This window comes from Eretmochelys imbricata, chromosome 1 (assembly GCF_965152235.1).
Source record: "Eretmochelys imbricata isolate rEreImb1 chromosome 1, rEreImb1.hap1, whole genome shotgun sequence".
In the NCBI taxonomy this organism is placed as follows: domain Eukaryota; kingdom Metazoa; phylum Chordata; order Testudines; family Cheloniidae; genus Eretmochelys; species Eretmochelys imbricata.
In genome coordinates, this window is record NC_135572.1 from 157995962 (window position 1) to 158014780 (window position 18819).

At 42.7% G+C, this 18819-nt stretch overlaps 1 protein-coding gene across 1 annotated transcript in view; it reads right to left on the minus strand.

Annotated features, from left to right (window-relative positions):
• Positions 1-18819, minus strand: part of PDXK (pyridoxal kinase) — an 84679-nt gene that overhangs the window by 37977 nt on the left and 27883 nt on the right. The window contains exon 2 of the mRNA XM_077817815.1: positions 5216-5270. Coding sequence (XP_077673941.1) covers positions 5216-5270 — 55 coding nt within the window. The remainder of the gene's footprint in view (positions 1-5215; positions 5271-18819) is intronic.

Consider the following 18819-nt stretch of genomic DNA (forward strand, 5'->3'; position numbering starts at 1 on the left):
AGAAAAAAGAGTGAGAGGGACTGAAAGAACACAGGATCCAAAATGTCACAGTGGACTTTTCCCCCTTTTACATATATAAATCTCTCTCTCTCTCTCTCCCCCCTCTGGGATGTAGCATTCCCTTATAACTTTACAAAAAAGCAGCTGAATGTCAGCTCTTCAACAGAAGTTCAGCCATTTGCCTTTCTCACAACAGTGCAACTGAATGGACTCTCATAAGATCTTTGCCTTTAAGAAAAGGCAACGCTGATCTTCCTCACTTCATTCAGTGCAACATTTGACTCTGGAAAATTGCTACAATATAAAAATAGTAATCTAACTTGGCAATCAGCGCTGCTTTCCCCACAACAACAACAAAGGCTGTGTGCACTTGGTTATCTGCATTTGTCTGTGTGCACATATTAGGTGACCAGACAGCAAATGTGAAAAATCAGGACAGGGGGTGGGGGGTAACAGGAGCCTATATAAGAAAAAGACCCCAAAATTGGGACTGTCCGTATAAAATCAGGACATCTGGTCACCCTAGCACATATATAGATGCATGGCACCAACACCAGAAGGCATATTAAAAGAACACAACATTTATTTTTTTAATAATCTCATGATTCTAAAGGCAGTTTCATCATTTTGAGCTCTTGGGATTGTCAGTACTTTGCCCTTTTAGAAAAAAGAATCACTAATTTGTTGCTCCTCCCACCATCACCAGTAGCTGCCAAACCTCCCACCCCCCCCGCTGGCAAACCTTTCCAAATCCCTTGGTGACACTATTAAAAAAACTAATATCCCTGCGTCCATTTCAAGAATCTGATCATCCTATTGATAATTTAATATGGTGGCCCTCAGAACAGCTTCCCTTTAACTTTATGGGCTAATTAAAATCTCTGACTCTCTTAACACTGCATAAAATTAATTTATTCTTGAAACAAAAGCAGTAAAAAAAAACCTAGATGAAATCCCCATCAATTATAAACATTTAGGTACCTATTGCAAGCAAATCTGTGACCACCTACATTTCTGGAACTTACAACAATTTTATCAAGTTATCAAAATACTGAAAAACATTATTGCACCAAAAGTGTGAAAGGAATTTAAATCAGCTCTACGGCTTTTGGACTCTAGCAATGTGAGAGCACTCTTGTACTGGTCAAAGGCAACCAGCCAACTAAGCAGCTTTTAGTCAGGGCCAAGTGTATGTCAAAGAAATGTTCTCTATGTTTAATTATTACTCTCTCCACGGCTTCCCCAGATGACCGGCATACTTTGGCTTCCTAAATGTCCTTGGGACATTCTTTCACCATCCTGACCTTGTGCCAAAGAGTGAACTCTTGGCTCCACTGAAGTCTATGGCAAAACTCCGCAGGACTTAACGAGGCCAGGATTTCACTCAATGCTTCCTAGCAACTTGACTTATCCTTCCTGAAATCAATGGATTACACAAGGTAAGAGAGCAGAATTTAGACCAGGGTCAAGATTTAATGAGAGAGACATGTTTCAGTGCTTGCTCTTGGAATTTCATTGGCAGTTAGTTGAGAGCACTGATTCTTGTTGCTCTAGAAGCCTTCTGCACATTGCTTCTAGCAGTGTTAAAAATATCCCAACTCATGCAATCTTTTGAAAGATGTTAAAACTAGGGCTGTCGATTAATCGCAGTTGTCAAGGTTCCTTCCCCACTCTGAACTCTAGGGTACAGATGTGGGGACCTGCATGAAAGACCCCCTAAACTTATTCTCACCAGCTTAGGTTAAAAACTTCCCCAAGGTACAAACTTTGCCTTGTCCTTGAACCGTATGCTGCCACCACCAAGCGTTTTAAACAAAGAACAGGGAAAGAGCCCACTTGAAGATGTCTTCCCCCAAAATATCCCCCCAAGCCCTACACCCCCTTTCCTGGGGAAGGCTTGATAAGAATCCTCACCAATTTGCATAGGTGAACACAGACTCAAACCCTTGGATCTTAGGAGCAATGAAAAATCTATCAGAAATTTAATTAAAGAAAAGGTAAAAGAATCACCATAAAATCAGGATGATAAATACCTTACAGGGTAATCAGATTCAAAACATAGAGAATCCCTCTAGGCAAAACCTTAAGTTACAAAAAGACACAAAACCAGGAATATACATTCCATCCAGCACAGCTTATTCTACCAGCCGTTAAACAAAAGGAAATCTAACGCCTTTCTAGCTAGATTCCTTACTAATTTAACAGGAGTTGTAAGGCTGCATTCCTGATCTGTTCCTGGCAAAAGCATCACACAGACAGAGAAACCCTTTGTCCCCCGTCCCCCTCACCGCCCCTCCAGATTTGAAAGCATCTTGTCCCCTCATTCGTCATTCTGGGTCAGGTGCCAGCGAGGTTATCTTAGCTTCTTAACCCTTTACAGATGAAAGGGTTTTGCCTCTGGCCAGGAGGGATTTTATAACACTGTATACAGAAAGGTGGTTACCCTTCCCTTTATATTTATGACAGCAGTTAACTCATGCAATTAACTAAAAAAATTAATAGCAATTAATTGCACTGTTAAACATAGAATCCCAATTGAAATTTATTAAATATTTTGGATGTTTTTCTACATTTTCAAACATATTGATTTCTATTACAACGCAGAATACGAAGTGTACAGTGTTCACTTTATATTATTATTTTTATTACAAATATTTTCACTGTAAAAATGATAAACAAAAGAAACCGTATTTTTCAGTTCACCTCATACAAGTGCTGTAGTGCAATCTCTTCATCGTGAAAGTGTAATTTACAAATGTAGATTTTTTTGTTAAATAACTGGATGCAAAAATAAAACAATGTAAAACTTCAGAGCCTACAAGTCCACTCAATCCTACTTCTCGTTCAGCCAATCGTGAACACAAACAAGTTTGTTTACATTGACGGGAGATACTGCTGCCTGCTTCTTATTTACAATGTCACCTGAAAGTGAGAACAGACATTCGCATGGCACTTTTGTAGCCGTCATTGTAAGGTATTTACATGCCAGATATGCTAAACATTCGCATGCCCCTTCGTGCTTCGGCCACCATTCCAGAGGACATGCTTCCATGCTCGTTAAAAAAATAATGCGTTAATTACATTTGTAACTGAACTCCTTGGGGGGAAATTGTATGTCTCCTGCTCTGTTTTACCTGCATTCTACCATATGTTTCATGTGATAGCCGTCTCGGATGATGACGCAGTACATGTTTGTTTTAAGAACACTTTCACAGCAGATTTGACAAAACACAAAGAAATGTGAGATTTCTAAAAATAGCTACAACACTCGCCCCAAGTTTTAAGAATCTGAAGTGCTTTCCAAAATCTGAGAGGGACGAGGTGTGGAGTATGCTTTCAGAAGTCTTAAAAGAGCAACACTCCGATGCGAAAACTACAGAACCCGAACCACCAAAAAAGAAAATCAACCTTCTACTGGTGGCATCTGATTCAAATGAACATGTGTCAGTCCACACTGCTTTGGATCGTTATTGAGCATAACCCATCATCAGCATGGACGCATGACCTCGGGAACGGTGGTTGAAGCATGAAGGGACATATGAATCTTTTGCGCATCTGGCACATAAATATCTCGTGATACTGACTACAACAGTGCCATTCATACGCCTGTTCTCACTTCCAGGTGACATTGTAAACAAGAAGTGGGCAGCATTATCTCCTGCAAATTGTAACCAAACTTGTTTGTGTGAGTGATTGACTGAAGTAGGACTGAGTGGACTGGAAGCTCTAAAGTTTTACATTGTTTTATTTTTGAATGCAGTTATTTTTTGTACATAATTCTATATTTGTAAGTTCAACTTCCACGATAAAGAGATTGCACTACGGTACTTGTATTAGGTGAATTGAAAAATACTATTTCTTTGGTTTTTTACAGTGCAAATATTTGTAATCAAAAATAAATATTAAGTGAGCACTGTACAATTTGTATTCTGTGTTGTAATAGAAATCAATATATTTGAAAATGTAGAAAATATCCTAAAATATTTAAATAAATGGTATTCTATTATTGTTTAACAGCGCGATTAATTGTGATTACTTATTTGAATTGCTTGACAGCCCTAGTTGAAACAGATAACTTTCTAAAAAAAAGCTAAGAATTCTCTTTGTCCATATTTTATACGCTCTTAAATGCTCTGATACCACCTGCAGTCGGTAGGGATTTTTCTACTAAATTATGCACGACAAAGCATAAAGAAAGGGAAACCTAAAGAGCCAGTGTTGCCAGCTCTCACAATTGTTATAGCAAGTCTCACAATACTGGTGTCTCTCTTCAAGCCCCAGTGACTGGAATCATTAGATTATGCGAGAATCTAAACTTTCATGTTTAAAAAGTTTCTAGCCCTCATGGATGCACAGAAAAGCTTGAAAATGTGTCAAAAATGCAACCAAAAGGCTCACCAACCAGAAAGCAAATATGAACCCAAACTGTATTACTTTAAAAAATAATACACGACTTTAAGCCATAAGTATTTTGGGGGGTCAGACTCAGGGTATTCGAAGTTTGAAGTTAGCAATAATGGAGTATTGACAAAAGAGGCAAGTGACTCACTGTACAAGTGCCACTGCCTCCACTCTCAGATACCCTGTGTTGGCGATGCAGTATATGTGTTCTATTTCACTGCCTAATGTCTCATATTGACATGATATCTCTCCTTATGCCGTTTTATTTCTTCTAAATTGGCTAAGAAAAAAAAATCCACCCTCCATGAAGCAGCAGAATGGAACGCATTACATTTAAGCTATGTCTACATTTAAAAACCTGCAGTTGTAGCGCTTCCGTGTAGCCATTTGCTGCAGCAACAAGACGGGTTCTCCCGTCGCCCTTGCAAATCCACCTCCCTGAGAGGCAGTAGCTAGGTCAATGGATGAATTCTTCTGTCAACCTAGCACTGTTTACACAGGGATTTAGGTCCGCTTAACTACGTGGCTCAGGGGTGCAGGCTTTTCACACCTCAGAGACATAGCTATGCAGACGTAACTTTTCACTTTAGAGCAGCCTTTAGATTTAGGCCTTTATTCAAAGCCTATTGAATTCAACGGGCTTTGGCTCAAGCCTTGAACGCTGTTGTCCTGTCTTGAATCCAAAAGGAGGAGATCACTGAATGACTGATCTTCTTTCCAATAACATGCAATCAGGCTGAATGAGTGTTTGGTAGGCCTAAAGTCACCACAGTGGATGCACAATAGTACTTTAAGAGTATGCGTGCGTATTTACCTGTGTGGTTTGAAAACTGGACAGAATTCACAGGATCAACTTCAAATCCCAGAACCTGCAACACAGAATAAAGGAACACTATTATTATTAAAACAGAACTTTCCTCAGAATGCCACTCAGATCATAAAATGGGAGGCAAAGGTTACCATGGTCTGTTACACATTTAGAAGCTTAGAATGTGATTTACAGTAAGAGCTGAGTAACCAGTGTTAAACATACAGTACTTTAGTAGAGGAAGAGGCATGGAGAGACACACACAGTGGACCCACCAGAAGAGTGGAGCTCCATATCTGAAAGAGAAGATTCGCCTGGAGGCCAGCAGGCAGAAGCTAGTAGAGCAGCATTCTTAGGGTCTGAAGTAAGTCTTGTCCAGGCAATGCCACTTCTACAATTCAAGGGGCCAAATGAACATAAAATCAGACGGGGTAATGGAGGGTGTGTGGGGGCGGGGGGGAACTTCTCATGGTTCTGAAAAAAAAACAAAAACTTTTTCATAGATTTCAAGGGCAGACAGGACTTCTGTGATCATCTAGTCTGATCTACTGTATAGCACAGGCCATAGAACTTCCCCAAAATAGTTTCTGTTTGTACTAGAGCAAATCTTTAAAAAATAAATAAGTCCAATCTGGCAATTTTTAAATCAAGTGACGGAGAATCACCACAAACCTTGGTAAATTGTTCCAATGGTCAGTTATCCTCTCTATTAAAAATCTATACCTTATTTCCAGTCTGAATATGTCTACCCTCAACTTCCAGCCATTGGATTTTGTTAGACTGAAGGGTTAGATTCTTCTTCTTCTAGCGTTTGCAGTGCTTGCTGACCCACCCAACAGCAGTTTCATCAGCACAATGAAGGGCCCGAAGGCCACCATGAAATCTAGTCAGTTGAGATTTATCGATAGCAAGCGCCATGGACTGACGGAGACCACAGTGACAAAGTGGGTCGTTGTGCAGACCCCAAGGGCTAGACTGAAATATTTGTTCCTCATACAGGTACCTAGATTGTAATCAATAGACCTCTTAACGTTCTCTTTCTAAGCAGATTGAGCTCCTTGTGTCTATCACTATAAGGCATGTTTTCTAAGCCTCTAATCATTCTCACGGCTCTTCTCTGAACCCTCTCCAATTTATCAATGCTCTTCTTGAATTGTGGGCATCAGAACTGGACACAGTATTCCAGCAGCAGTCGCACCAGTGCCAAATACAGAGATTGAATAACCTGTCTACTTTTACTCAAGATTTCCCTATTTATATCCAAGGATCACAAATTCCCCTATTTATATCACCTATCTATATCCAAGGATCACATTAGTCCTTTTGGCCATAGCATTGCACTGGGAGCTCACATTCAGCTGATTATCCACCATGATCCCCAAATCTTTTCCAGGGTCTTTTCAGGCAGGTGGGTGAACAAACACTGTTTGCCCCCAGATTTAGATTTCACAAGCTTTTATGAAACTCAAGACCATGAGAAATTATTATTTTTGAGATTTTATTTTGGTGGCAAAGTGTTAATTCAATGGAGGCATCTTAATAAAAAAAAACCCCAAACAAATAAATTTCCTTTGCAATATTTGCAATTCAAATATGTTCTGACTGCCTAAGGTGGGGGGGGGGAGGGGAGAGAAGCCCAAAGTAAACATTTATTTCCTCCCCCACCTCCCAGTTAAAAATAATCTATTGTGTTATTACTTAAAAAGACAAGGCCGGGGAGGTGGGCGGGGGGGGGGGTGGGGGAATCAGTGAAGATTTTTAACTTTGCACTGTCCATTTACTAGAAAGAGATAGCAATAACTATATATTTTTTAATCTGGTGTTCAAGCCATGCTACAGTTTGATCCACCACTAAAAAAAAATCTAATACAAATCTGACAACACATTGACATTTAGTATTTGTTTTCACATCCTCTTTGCTATGGATAAAATTTCTCCTCAGAAGAAGAGCTGCTATATATGGCTCTGTGAGTCATGGGAGACAACAGTAATGATGCAGAAATAATTGTGCATGATCCATTTTCAGGCAGTTTGCTAGGGGGTTAACTGAAGCTTTTGCCAGTCACACTCTTCACGGGGAGACACATCGTTTCCTTGTCATCAACAGCGTAATACCCTCATGCAAATCAAGACCACGTGAGCAAGTCATGCCAGCAATAAGACTATCTTAAACCCATACACACACACACACACACAAAACTGGCAGCAGGCCTGGAGCAACAAGAGGCTGGCGGAATCTGCTGCAGATGATGTTCCCTCCTCCCCTCAGATACTGTGCAGCTATAGTTTTACAGACCATGTTAGACTTCACATGGGGTCTCAGAATTGGTCTCATACAAAAAGGCAGGTGTTAGTTCGCAACCACAGGAAAAAAAGAATCCAATAATAATGCTAGACAGAAAGCTGGGTTACTGTACACTGGTTTGATTAAAAGTAGTGTCAGGTACTACACCTGCCCCAGAGTCCGTTTGTGGTTTTTTAGCTATGTATTTTTGTCTCCAATGTGTGCATCTCTCACACATCAACAGACAACACAGGAAACGGACTATAAAACAAAGTGTTATCAAATGTACAGAGTAAACAAACTAAAAATAGATACAGAAAGTTCCCTAATTTCTGTCAGATATCATTATTTGGACCATCCAAGGTAACAGCAGATAAATATTGTACAGGAATGCAAGATTTAAGAGAGGACCTGTGTAACACAGATAGGCCAAGGCAGGTATTAATACCTCTGCGCCTGACCATCTTCTCCATATTTCCCCAGCAGGGGTCAGCTGTGGTCTCTGCTGAAAGAGAAGAACTAGCTGATTGTCATGGTTACTGCGAGATGTTTGCACAGAAAACAACTTTTGAGTTTAGTGTAACATGTGCACTAGTATGATCCAGATCTGTTGGGAGTGAAACCTACCACCTTAGAAGGGGAAATCTGGGCGCTGACCCAATCAACGTGAGAACAATGAACATCTGTGGAGAAAGCCTATGTTTACTGTCTAGACTAGATACAGGGCCGAAATTTACAGAGAAAAAATGAACCCCAGGATGTCCAGAAGATTGTTACACTCATGTCCTGCGCCCTAAGCAGGGTGAAAACTGCTAGTCTGCAGGAGGAAAGAGCAGGGCTCATGGAGCCCGGAATGGAGCACCTGTGTTACCAGCAGCCAGTGGGTGAGGAGCATTTCCCCTGGTGGGCACAGAGAGGGCTCCCTCTCGTTGTAAGCCGGTGGTACCAATTCACCTCAGACACCCCTGAACAGCATCACAGCCTGTCTCTCACTGGAGCTGGAGGTATTATTTCAATCTTAAGAAGACATATCCATGCTAGCGCTGTGCTAGCATGCTAAAAATGGAAGTGTAACTATACCGGTGAAAGGTGCAGGAGGGGCTAGCTGTCCCAAGCACAATCCCATCTGAGATCCTAGGTACATACTTGGGTGTCGAGCCCCTCCTGCTGCACACACCGCTGTGGCTACGCTACCGTTTTTAGCATGCTAGCTCGATCAGATGTAGTGCAGGTATGTCTCTGCCAGCTGGAAATGACACTTTCCAGCGCCAGCCTAGGCATACTCTCACGCTTCTGGGTTCAGCACTTCTCATCAGAACCTGCTCTGTGTTAACAACAAAAGGCATCGGCAACTAGTGTTTTAGAGAGAGAAAGAGAAGGCACTAGCTCTCCTGGGGAAACAGAGCAATGGCTTTTCAGTGACGGAGCTGCAATTCAGACAAAGCCAGAAGCTGGTTAGTTTCAGTATGGTCATTACTGTCAGGCAGGATAAATAGTATTGTCCCCACCCCCGACAACATATAATGAAGTTCAACCTAGTTTGTCATGACTTCTAACTTGTCTTTCAGGGCTTTGTCCAAACTATTATTTAAAGAATGGTGTTAGCCTGCATTAGCTAATGCAGGCTAACATTACGCCTTTAAACCCTACTCTAGACAAGGCCAAGATGAGTACTAGGACTTAACTAATATTATGTTCCTATAGCGTTATGTTCCTATGTACGCATACAGAGAGCACAGAACTCTGTAGCAATGATTCATCTGAAACAATAAAACATTGCTACTCTGTTTAGAACAAGTTCTTTTTATAGAGACTCCCACCGGTACTAAAGATGTTACTCGTAGATCGGAGCAGAAAATGAGGCTCAAGAAAACGTCTCGCTACTACTCTGAACACAAATTCAGCTTAAAGTTTGAACATGAGACTCATGAAATTGGATCCATATGGCAGTTTCACACAGTTTAATCAAGGAAGAAAGTATTCAAGCTGGTAACTTTGTTATGGTTCACTGAAGCAGACAGAAACTAAAAGACTCTGCTTGACAAATATGGCACAGGCCACTCAAGTGCCACCCTGTCAATTGCCTAGTGGGGTTCCTGCAGTGTGATAAATGCCCTGAATATTTTACCTGTGACACAAATGGCTTTTTCCATTGCCTCCTGAACTTTGCTAGACATCACTTTATCTACAAAAAAAGTAGATATTAATAAACCATACACTATTTATATAACACAAATTATACAAAAAGAAAAGGAGTACTTGTGGCACCTTAGAGACTAACGAATTTATTTGAGCATGAGCTTTCGTGAGCGAAAGCTCATGCTCAAATAAATTCGTTAGTCTCTAAGGTGCCACAAGTACTCCTTTTCTTTTTGCGAATACAGACTAACACGGCTGTTACTCTGAAACAAATTATACACTGTCAGACTCACTGCTGAATGCAGCTCACTGCTGAATGCAGCAACAATACACAGCAATTTCTTCAGAAACCAGTTAAGAAGACTACTGTATCCAATTGGAAATGTGGAGGTTGGGAAACATTCACATGGGACCCAAGTTTAGATCTTAAGACCATGTCTTTGTATTTGTTCTACAATGCACCTTTTGATCTATGTATAAACAAATAATTTAAATAGAATACAATGAGCCAGCTTGGAATGTTGCCCACATTAGATCTAATAAGTCCTGAAACACTTTCCAACCTGGGGCTAGATTCACTACTAAAGGCACAGTGAATTTTAGGTTACTACTTTCCTATGCCAACCTCTGCTTGGGGTAGGGGTGTTACATGCACATGACCCTGCCCCATTTCCTCCGGCGAGATTGCTGCCCTTAGTTTGGAACGTGGATTATCGCTGGGGCTCCACAGGAGCAGGTCCTGCAAAGACTGTTGGAGGAATGCACAGAATCATTTTATCTCCCAGTTGCCCTGGCCATACCCTCTTCCAGGTTAGCATCATCTGCCCTTTGGACTGCAGTGGCCCTCTACACCCCCTTTGGCAGGGGGAAGTTCATGGATTCTGCCTCCTCTCCCCACCCCTAGCTACCTCTCTGCCTTGGACATACTCCACCAATAGAATCACAGATCCTGGGTGAATCTAAGCCAAACCCAGTTTGTGTTTGGGGGTGGGGGTGGGAGATAATTCAGTTAATCCCAAAATAGAGACTGCAAGGTGTCCTCAGACTAGGCTCAATTCAAGCAGAGTTCTTCTGAAGAGCCAAATGAAGGCTGCTCACATTCATCTCATACAATACAACTGACCGCTACAGAAATCTTGGTCAGAGGAACTGGAGGTGTTTATTAAAACAAATCTCTGAAGAGTTGAATGCTACCATAGACAGATGAGTCTGATAAGCAGAAGACATGACTGGCGGATCCCTACTATCTCCTTCAGCTAACTTTTGAAAAACTAAATAAAAACCTTCACGCTCATTGAATCAGGATACAATAAAAATATGACCAACTATGAAACATGGGATACAACTTTACAAATGAGTTCAACTTAGCTTTAAACCTTCCCCCACAAAGACAGAAGGGAAAGAGACTGACACTGTCCTGCTCTGCCTGCAATGCAGAGGTCACTATCCTGGACTGGGGGTGGGAATGTGAGTCACCCATGGAGAAATGGACATTTAAAAGATACTTAAAGGACTTTTACTAACAAAGTTTGCCTTTTTTTTTTTTTTTAAAAGAGACTGATAGCCTATCTTTCCTGACCACAAACAGGAAAGCAGAAGCTTAACTGAACTTCAGATGCAACCATCCTCCAAAACTTCAGGTTAGACTATGACCCTAGATCAGGATCCTAGAATCTATAGTGAACCAGTCTAAAACTCTACATCCAATAATACCTCTGAGGTTTGATATCCAGATCTGTACTGCACAGCTCTGGCTCATGTCTAAATGAAAATTTATTGTTTTTGTCTATGGTGTTTAAGTGTTCTTGGGATAATTATCATTTTGTTTAAAATTTGCTTTTTCCTCTCCCCCCAGAAGGTATTCAAGTTATATATTTCTGTTATTGATGCAGGATATTTCTTCACCCCAGCTCCACCATTCCCAATGGAGAACAACCAGCTTAAAATCACCCCTTGTTTGAGAAAGTTTGCCCAGTTGTTGTTAAGATTAGCACCTATGCTTAGTAGAAATGGAAGATTTAGAAAAAAATATTTTTATCATGTTCAGTTTAATTTGTGTTGTTGTTGTGACCCTAGGCACCCCTGTATTCATACCCTACACACAACTGCTATGGAATATGTACAAAATATGCCTTGTGAGGCATCTTTTGAAAAATACCACCACATTGGTGAATATCACTGTGAAATGCATGGGGCAATACTGTGTATGGAATTAGGGATACTCACTGATATTATACTTTAAAGCCTGTGACTAAAAGGTCTTTAAACTAGGCATGTCAGCAGGAACTGATAAGCAAGTTCTCTGAAGACAAAGAAAAGAGACCAAAACCTCCAACCCAGTGTGGCAAAGTTCAATGGTTATTCATTTGTTTTGAGGTTGCAGGTAGAACATTTAGCTTGTAAAATGGCAGCAGAAAGCACAACATGGAACACACCAGGAGACACCTTAATCAAAATAGAGTTAGCCTCCCAAGAGAGACAGGAGACCAAACTGACCATTGAAACAAAGGCAGATCTTGAGATATAAGGACACACAGAAAGAGTCTGAATTATCCTTCATCTGAGGAGTCAAGGAAAACCAGTAGCTTGGACTATGTGGGGATAGTCAGCCAGCTCTTGCTGGGAAAGGAAGACTGGTGAGGAAACTACCTTGAACAAAAACTGAATCTTGCTAAGTTAATTCTTAGCCATTAGAAAGTATATTTGTCCTTTTGTTTGTGTGTAACCATTTCCATCTTTATTTCTTCCACACAGTATCACTTAACCCAGGGGTGGCCAACCTGAGCCTGAGAAGGAGCCAGAATTTACAGATGTACATTGCCAAAGAGCCATAGTAATACGTTGTCAGCCCCCAATCAGCTCCCCCACCCCACTCCCAGCGCCTCCCCTTCCCTCCCAATCAGCTGTTCATGGCATGCAGGAGGCTCTGGGGGGTGGGGGGAAGGGGTGAGGAGCGAGGGCACTGCAGGCTCAGGGGAGAGGACAGAAAGGGGTGGAGTGGGGGCAGGGCCCACGGCAGAGCCAGGGGTTGAGCAGCGAGCCCCCCCCTGGCACATTGGAAAGTTGACGCCTGTAGCTCCAGCCCCAGAGTTGGTGCCTGTACAAGGAGCCGCATATTAACTTCTGAAGAGCCGCACGTGGCTCCGGAGCCACAGGTTGGCCACCCCTTACTTAACCCATGTCCTTGTGTTAACAAACTTGTTTTATTCTTATTATCAATCAGCTCAGTGCTGTGTTTGAGGGAAGGATGTGTTTACCCCAGTTAAATTAATAAGCTGTCATGTACTGAATCTTTAACAGAGCAGGAAACTTAATGCCTTCTGTGAATGCACAGTGATATGGGCTGTGCATTGCAGAGACAGAGCTCTGAAGAGCTCAGGGGCTGGAGTTCAATGATTGTTACCTGCTACGCAAGGTTCGGGCTGGGAGAGCCTTGAGGAGTTTGCCAGTGAGGAAGACAGACTGCGGTGGCAAAGAGCTGACGCACAGTCTAACCTCCAGCAAAGTTCACTCTTGCTGACAGTGGCTCACAGCTCTCAGTATCCCCAGCAGAGTGTTACATTAGGCAATTTCACTTTGCCTGTTTGGGTGGTGTATACGCAACAAAAGGGGAGAGAGACACATTTTCAAATACAGGAAAATGTAACTAACACTCCCGAAATTAGCAGGGGACTTAGAGGCAGATGTAATACCTGAAATTTACTCATTTTTTTGAAGTTGCATATACTTTGAGTTGATATCACTGTATGCAACATTACACCATGCTCCTGAGACAGATAAGGGATGCAAAATTTTAAACCCCTGATACTAATATTTCCTAGTTGAAAGTTAACAGTTTGAGACAAAAAACCTTTAGCTCTGAAGATTAGTTCTGCATGAAAAGTAAGTTCCCATTAATAGTTCTGTAATGTACTGTTTAGGATAAAGTATATGTTTATTCTAAGGAATGCTGAAAGCTATTCCTGTACTTGCTTTTGCGTAAAAAAATTATTTCTTTTTTTTTTTTTTTACTGTTGTTCCTCTAAAAATAAAAGTGTAAAGTTAGCTTGCTACAGGGCATGGAAGCAACATTTAATTTCACTCTAAAGAGGTGTTCATCAAGCAACAAATCTGTTAAACTCAAACTCCATCCAGTTTAGAAAAAAGAAGCACTGGCAATTGCATTAGGTTCTAAACTGCACTGAACTTAGGGCTGCCAATTTTGGTTGGACGTATTTCCTGGAGGTTTCATCACATGAGAATCTTTAATTTAAGATTAATCTTTAATTCCTGGAAACTCCAGGACAATCCTGGAGGTCTGACAACCCTAAATGAACTAGTTTTGCCTGCTACTTCTTATTTGTATTACCATAGCACTGAGATGCGCCTATATATGCACCTCATGGACCAGGACGCCACTGTGCTAGGCGCTGTATAAGCACAGAACGAAAAGATGGTGTGTTTAAAAGACAGCATGCTGTGCTTCATCACTAGAAACAAGTCGAGTGAACTATTTGTAATGTCTAATAGATATAGATTGCCAGACAAGAAAACCATGGCTTTTAGTGGTTGTAAAACTGCAAGTATAAAGTTACATAATATATCTGTATTTGCCTCCAATTCAAAAGATTTCTGAACACCACAACAAAAATTACGGGTGTGGCCAACCTACTTTTAATACCTACTAACTTCATTAATTTTGCTCGAAGAGATAATATGCTTGCACAAATTTAACTATAAAACCTGCCATGACAGTTAAACAGGTATATTGATAGAATCTTATGGAAAAAAGGATCTAGTTTTGTTAGAGTGAAATTCAGTTAAATACAGTTTTCTTTTCAGATGCCCTTTTGTCTTTTGTAGCTAGGACAATGCAGCATCTTGCCCTCTCTGTGGGTCTTGTGTTCCTGAAGCCAGCTGGCATTTTAATGTGTGGTTCAGATAAATATAAATGCTGTGCAGATATACAGTAATGCAACCCAAGCCATTGTAAGGCTGAGGCAAAAAGATCTGAAGCAATGAGATGAAACGAGGAGGAAGGAGAGCAGAGGAGCAGGAAGGTAGAGTTGAGGAAGAAAAGAAAAATGATCTTGGAAAAAAGAAGGTAAATTGGATACAGGATTTTTCCTTCTCTCTGAATGAAGACTGAATATTTATTGTTATTCCTTGTAGCGGGGTGGCTACCCTGTTCCTAAAATAGAAGGGGTTAAAAGCAGCCCTGGAGAGGGCTATGGCTGGGGATGGCTGACTGGGAAGCAGCTGCAGCTAGGCCACACCCCAAATAGGCCCCAGCTGGCCTGTATAAAAAGGCTGTGAGCCAGCAGCCCAAGGAGGTTCTCTCCAGTCTTGGAGGGAGCAGGGCCTGGCTGTCTGCAGAAAGGGTACTGGGAGTGAAGCAGGGCTGAGGAAAGGCCAGGGGAGCTCCAGGCTGGCAACTTCCCAGGCTGCAGGGCCTGGTCCTAGGCCCACAGAGGTACTGGGTAGTAGAGGAAGCCAGCTGGTCCAAACCCCCTCTTGCCTATGATGAGTGGCTTTTACACTGCAGTCTGCCCCAGGGAGTGGGGGCTTGATGATGACTGGCAATAGCCCAGACTGAGACAAGGTGAGGATTAGAGGGTTGGGGGTTCCCCAGAGGTGGAGTGTGGGGGTATTGCCAGGGGGCAGCACCCCAGATAAAAGGGCACCAGGGTCTGGGAGGGACACAGGGCCAGGGGACAGCAAGACGCCAGCCGGCAGAGGGCGTTCTCTGCTGGAAAGAGCTAATTCCCTGACGACTAGCAGGAGGTGCCACAGGAGTGAGTCATCATGCTGCTACATTCCTATATTTTGGCCTGGGACACGAAACTTTATTGATATTTGCAAGGGAGAGGTGTGATATGCTTCTATATAGATGTTTTCAGTTTACCTACAATACAGTTTAGAACTTCCTGTAATCATGAGACTAATGTGAACTTTTTATTTGCACGTTAATGAGATTTAATGAAAGTGTTTAAATGAACTCAACAAGTGGGAGTAACTTGAGAATTACGGACCAAATCTTGCACTCTTTACTCTGTTCCAGTTTGTGGATGTCAGTGGGTGTTTTACCTGAGTAATGAATGCAGGATTCAGCCTTGGGTGACTACTTACATTCCTAGGAACAAAAGAGGACCATTCCATGACAAATAAGAGAACAAAGCTTATTTTGAAAGGATATCACTCCATTATGTTCTTCCTGGTATGAAGTTATTCATCTGAGTCATAATGTATAATCCTCTGCAAGGTGACTTGAAAAAAATACTTTAAGGGATCCAGAAGTCTTTAAAAGCTCCCAGTTGAATATGTGCTACAGGACATTAGACACAAAATAAAGGACATCCTTTGGAATACAGAATGGGTAATTATCCTAATTTGGCTTTATAGAAGATTCTTGAGTGTTGCCATTCTATTGCCTTAAAAAAAATTCACTCCTAGGAAATTCCCTGAAGGCCTAGTAAAGAAGAGGTGTGGGTTAGCCTAAAGACTGCAGAGAGCGCTTCGAAGTTGAAAGGTACCTAACCACTGCAACCACACTTCTAACTTCACACTTAGATTTGACCCTAGATTGGGGCACACGCTTTGAAAATCTGGCTCTGTAACTTGTGCGTTCATCTCTTTCAAAAGATTTGTCCTGAAGGCAGCCACCGTATGAGGAGATGCTAAGGAGAAAGAAAGTTACTGCTACCTCTAGAACAGAGGTGGGCAAACTACAGCCTGCAGGACCAGCCTCTGAGCCTCCCAGCTGGGGAGGCTAGCCCCTCTCCCCCACAGCCTCAGCGCACTGTGCCGCCAGCACTCTGGCCTGCCGCTCCTGCCAGGCAGCACGGGTGGCATGGCTGGCTCCAGGGGGGCTGCAAGCTCCTACTGCTCTGAGCAGCAGAGTAAGGGGGAGAGGGGAGGTTGGCTAAGGGGCAGGGAGCTGTTGGATGGGGTGGAGGTTCTGGGGAGGGTATTCAGGGGATGGGAGTGTAGATAGGTGATGCGGAACAGGGAGGATTGGATAGGGGTGGGGGCGGTCAGGGGACAAGGAGTAGAGAGTGGTTGGATGGGTCAGGGGTTCTGAGGGGGGCAGTCAGGGGACAAGGAGCAGGGGGTTGGAGGGATCAGGGGTTCTGGGAGGGGGTGGATAGGGGGCGGGGGCCAGGCTGTTTGGAGAGGCACAGCCTTCCCTACCTGGCCCTCCACACAGTCTCTCAACACCGATGTGGCCCTCAAGCCAAAAGGTTTGCCCACCCCTGCTCTAGAAGATGATAAACTTTTAGATTCTAGTTTTGAAATGAATCTCTCTAATATTTTGGCTACTTTGCTTTCTATTTCCCCAGAAATAAGTGCAGCATGTTATTTTATTATTTTTTTCATTTTTAACTTTTTCTACTGTATAACAAAATTCTCATTTTAGAACAGTTTACAAAGCTGCGATGACATGGTTATATTTAAGGGGGAACAAACCATCAGGTACCCTCATTCAGACTGGAAGAGGGTTACAGATTGACAACACAACATTTACTGCTACTCTTCCCTAAGAGCAAAGGGACAGTGGGTTAACATGGACCTTCTCATTAGGCCAAAGATATCCATGAACAGCCTAGAACAGGGGTTTTCAAGCTTTTTCTTTCTGAGACACCTCCGCCCCCAACATGCAATAAAAACTCCACAGCCCAGCTGTGTCACAACAACTGTTTTTCTGCCTATAAAAGCCAGGGCCAACATTAAGGAGTAGGAAGCAGGCAGTTGCTTGGGCCCCCACATCACAGGGGGCACCGCAAAGTTAAGTTGTTCAGGCTTCAGTTTTGGGTGGTGGAGCTCAGGGTCCTGGGCTGCAGTCCCTTGCTGTGCGGCTTTGGCTTTCTACCCTGGCCCCTAGAGAGTCTAATGCCCTCCATGCTTGGCAGCCCCACAGGGGGCCCCAGGCCCCTGTTTGAGAACCACTGGCCTAGAAGGCACTGTGGTTTAGTGGATTGAAGAGTAAGCCAAGGATTTAATCTCCTCTCTACCATGGATTTGTTTTATGATCTTAAGCAAGTCACTTCAGCCAAAGTTTAAATAATTTGGGTGGCCTTAATTTCAGATGCCTAATTTAGGACACCTTGGGCTGATTTGCAAAAAGACTGCACGCACATAGCTCCTATCACCTTCACTTTGAGCCAATGGTCAGGCTTATCTTCACTGCAGAAGTAACACAGGTGTTGCCCCTAATCCGGTTCCCGTCCACCCACAATCCCTCTCACCTGAATTTGGCAGTGCTTTAAATCCAGGCTACCGAGTGTGGCCGATAGCCCTGGTGCTGCTGTCACTTGGCTGGTAACCTGCCCACTTTGCAGTCAGGATGCAGGCTCAGACAGTCCTCCAGTGCCTTCCCACAATCCCCCCTGCCCATGTGCCCAGAAGGATAGACAGGTTCTCCCACAATTCACTGGAAAATAGAGTGGTTTAGTTTATTGCAGCAGAAAAAATCATGGGATATACTTCCCAAAAGTGCTAGTGCCTCACAGGGGTGAGTAAAACACAAGTGAGACCCCAGTAATTTGAATATGGCTGCTCACACGGAGGCAAGGTTAACCAGGCTGCTGATCACCAGAATCACCTCAGCAGTGAAGAAAGAATCCTTAATAGGAGGGAGAGGGATGCAGAACAGCCCAAGTGCCACTTGGTTTTGTTTTGTTTTGATTTGTTTAAGTGAGGGAGCAGCATAGCTGGGCCACTACAGTTATCATGATTTGGGGGAGGGAGAGGGAGAGGGAGAGGGAGAGGGAATAGATCAGCCCAGGTGTGGGAGGAAGAGCCCAAGTGCCTGAAGACTTCTTGTATACCTAGAAGAGGAGCAAGGACAGCCACAGTTGAGCCCAGCAGAGTGGGAGTTAACTAATTCTGCTTGTTCCAAAGTCAGTTGATAGAGCAGAATTTTTTGGGAGGTAGGTAATGTTATACCACTCATAGGGGACAGGACTGATTTAAACATGCATGGACTGGGGGGGAAGCAAATTATATTTTCACCCAGGGCTAGTAAATTTAGCACTTGAGAGACAGTGTCAAAATTTCCAAGCCCTACAACTAGCCCCTGTACGTGGAAGTGAAATATACTGCTAAGCAAAGAAATGGAAAAAGAGGCAAAGCATGGCAACCCAATCCAGCATCCAGACACTTACTACTGGCAATAAGGCATCTAAATACCCCCTCTGTTCATTTAATT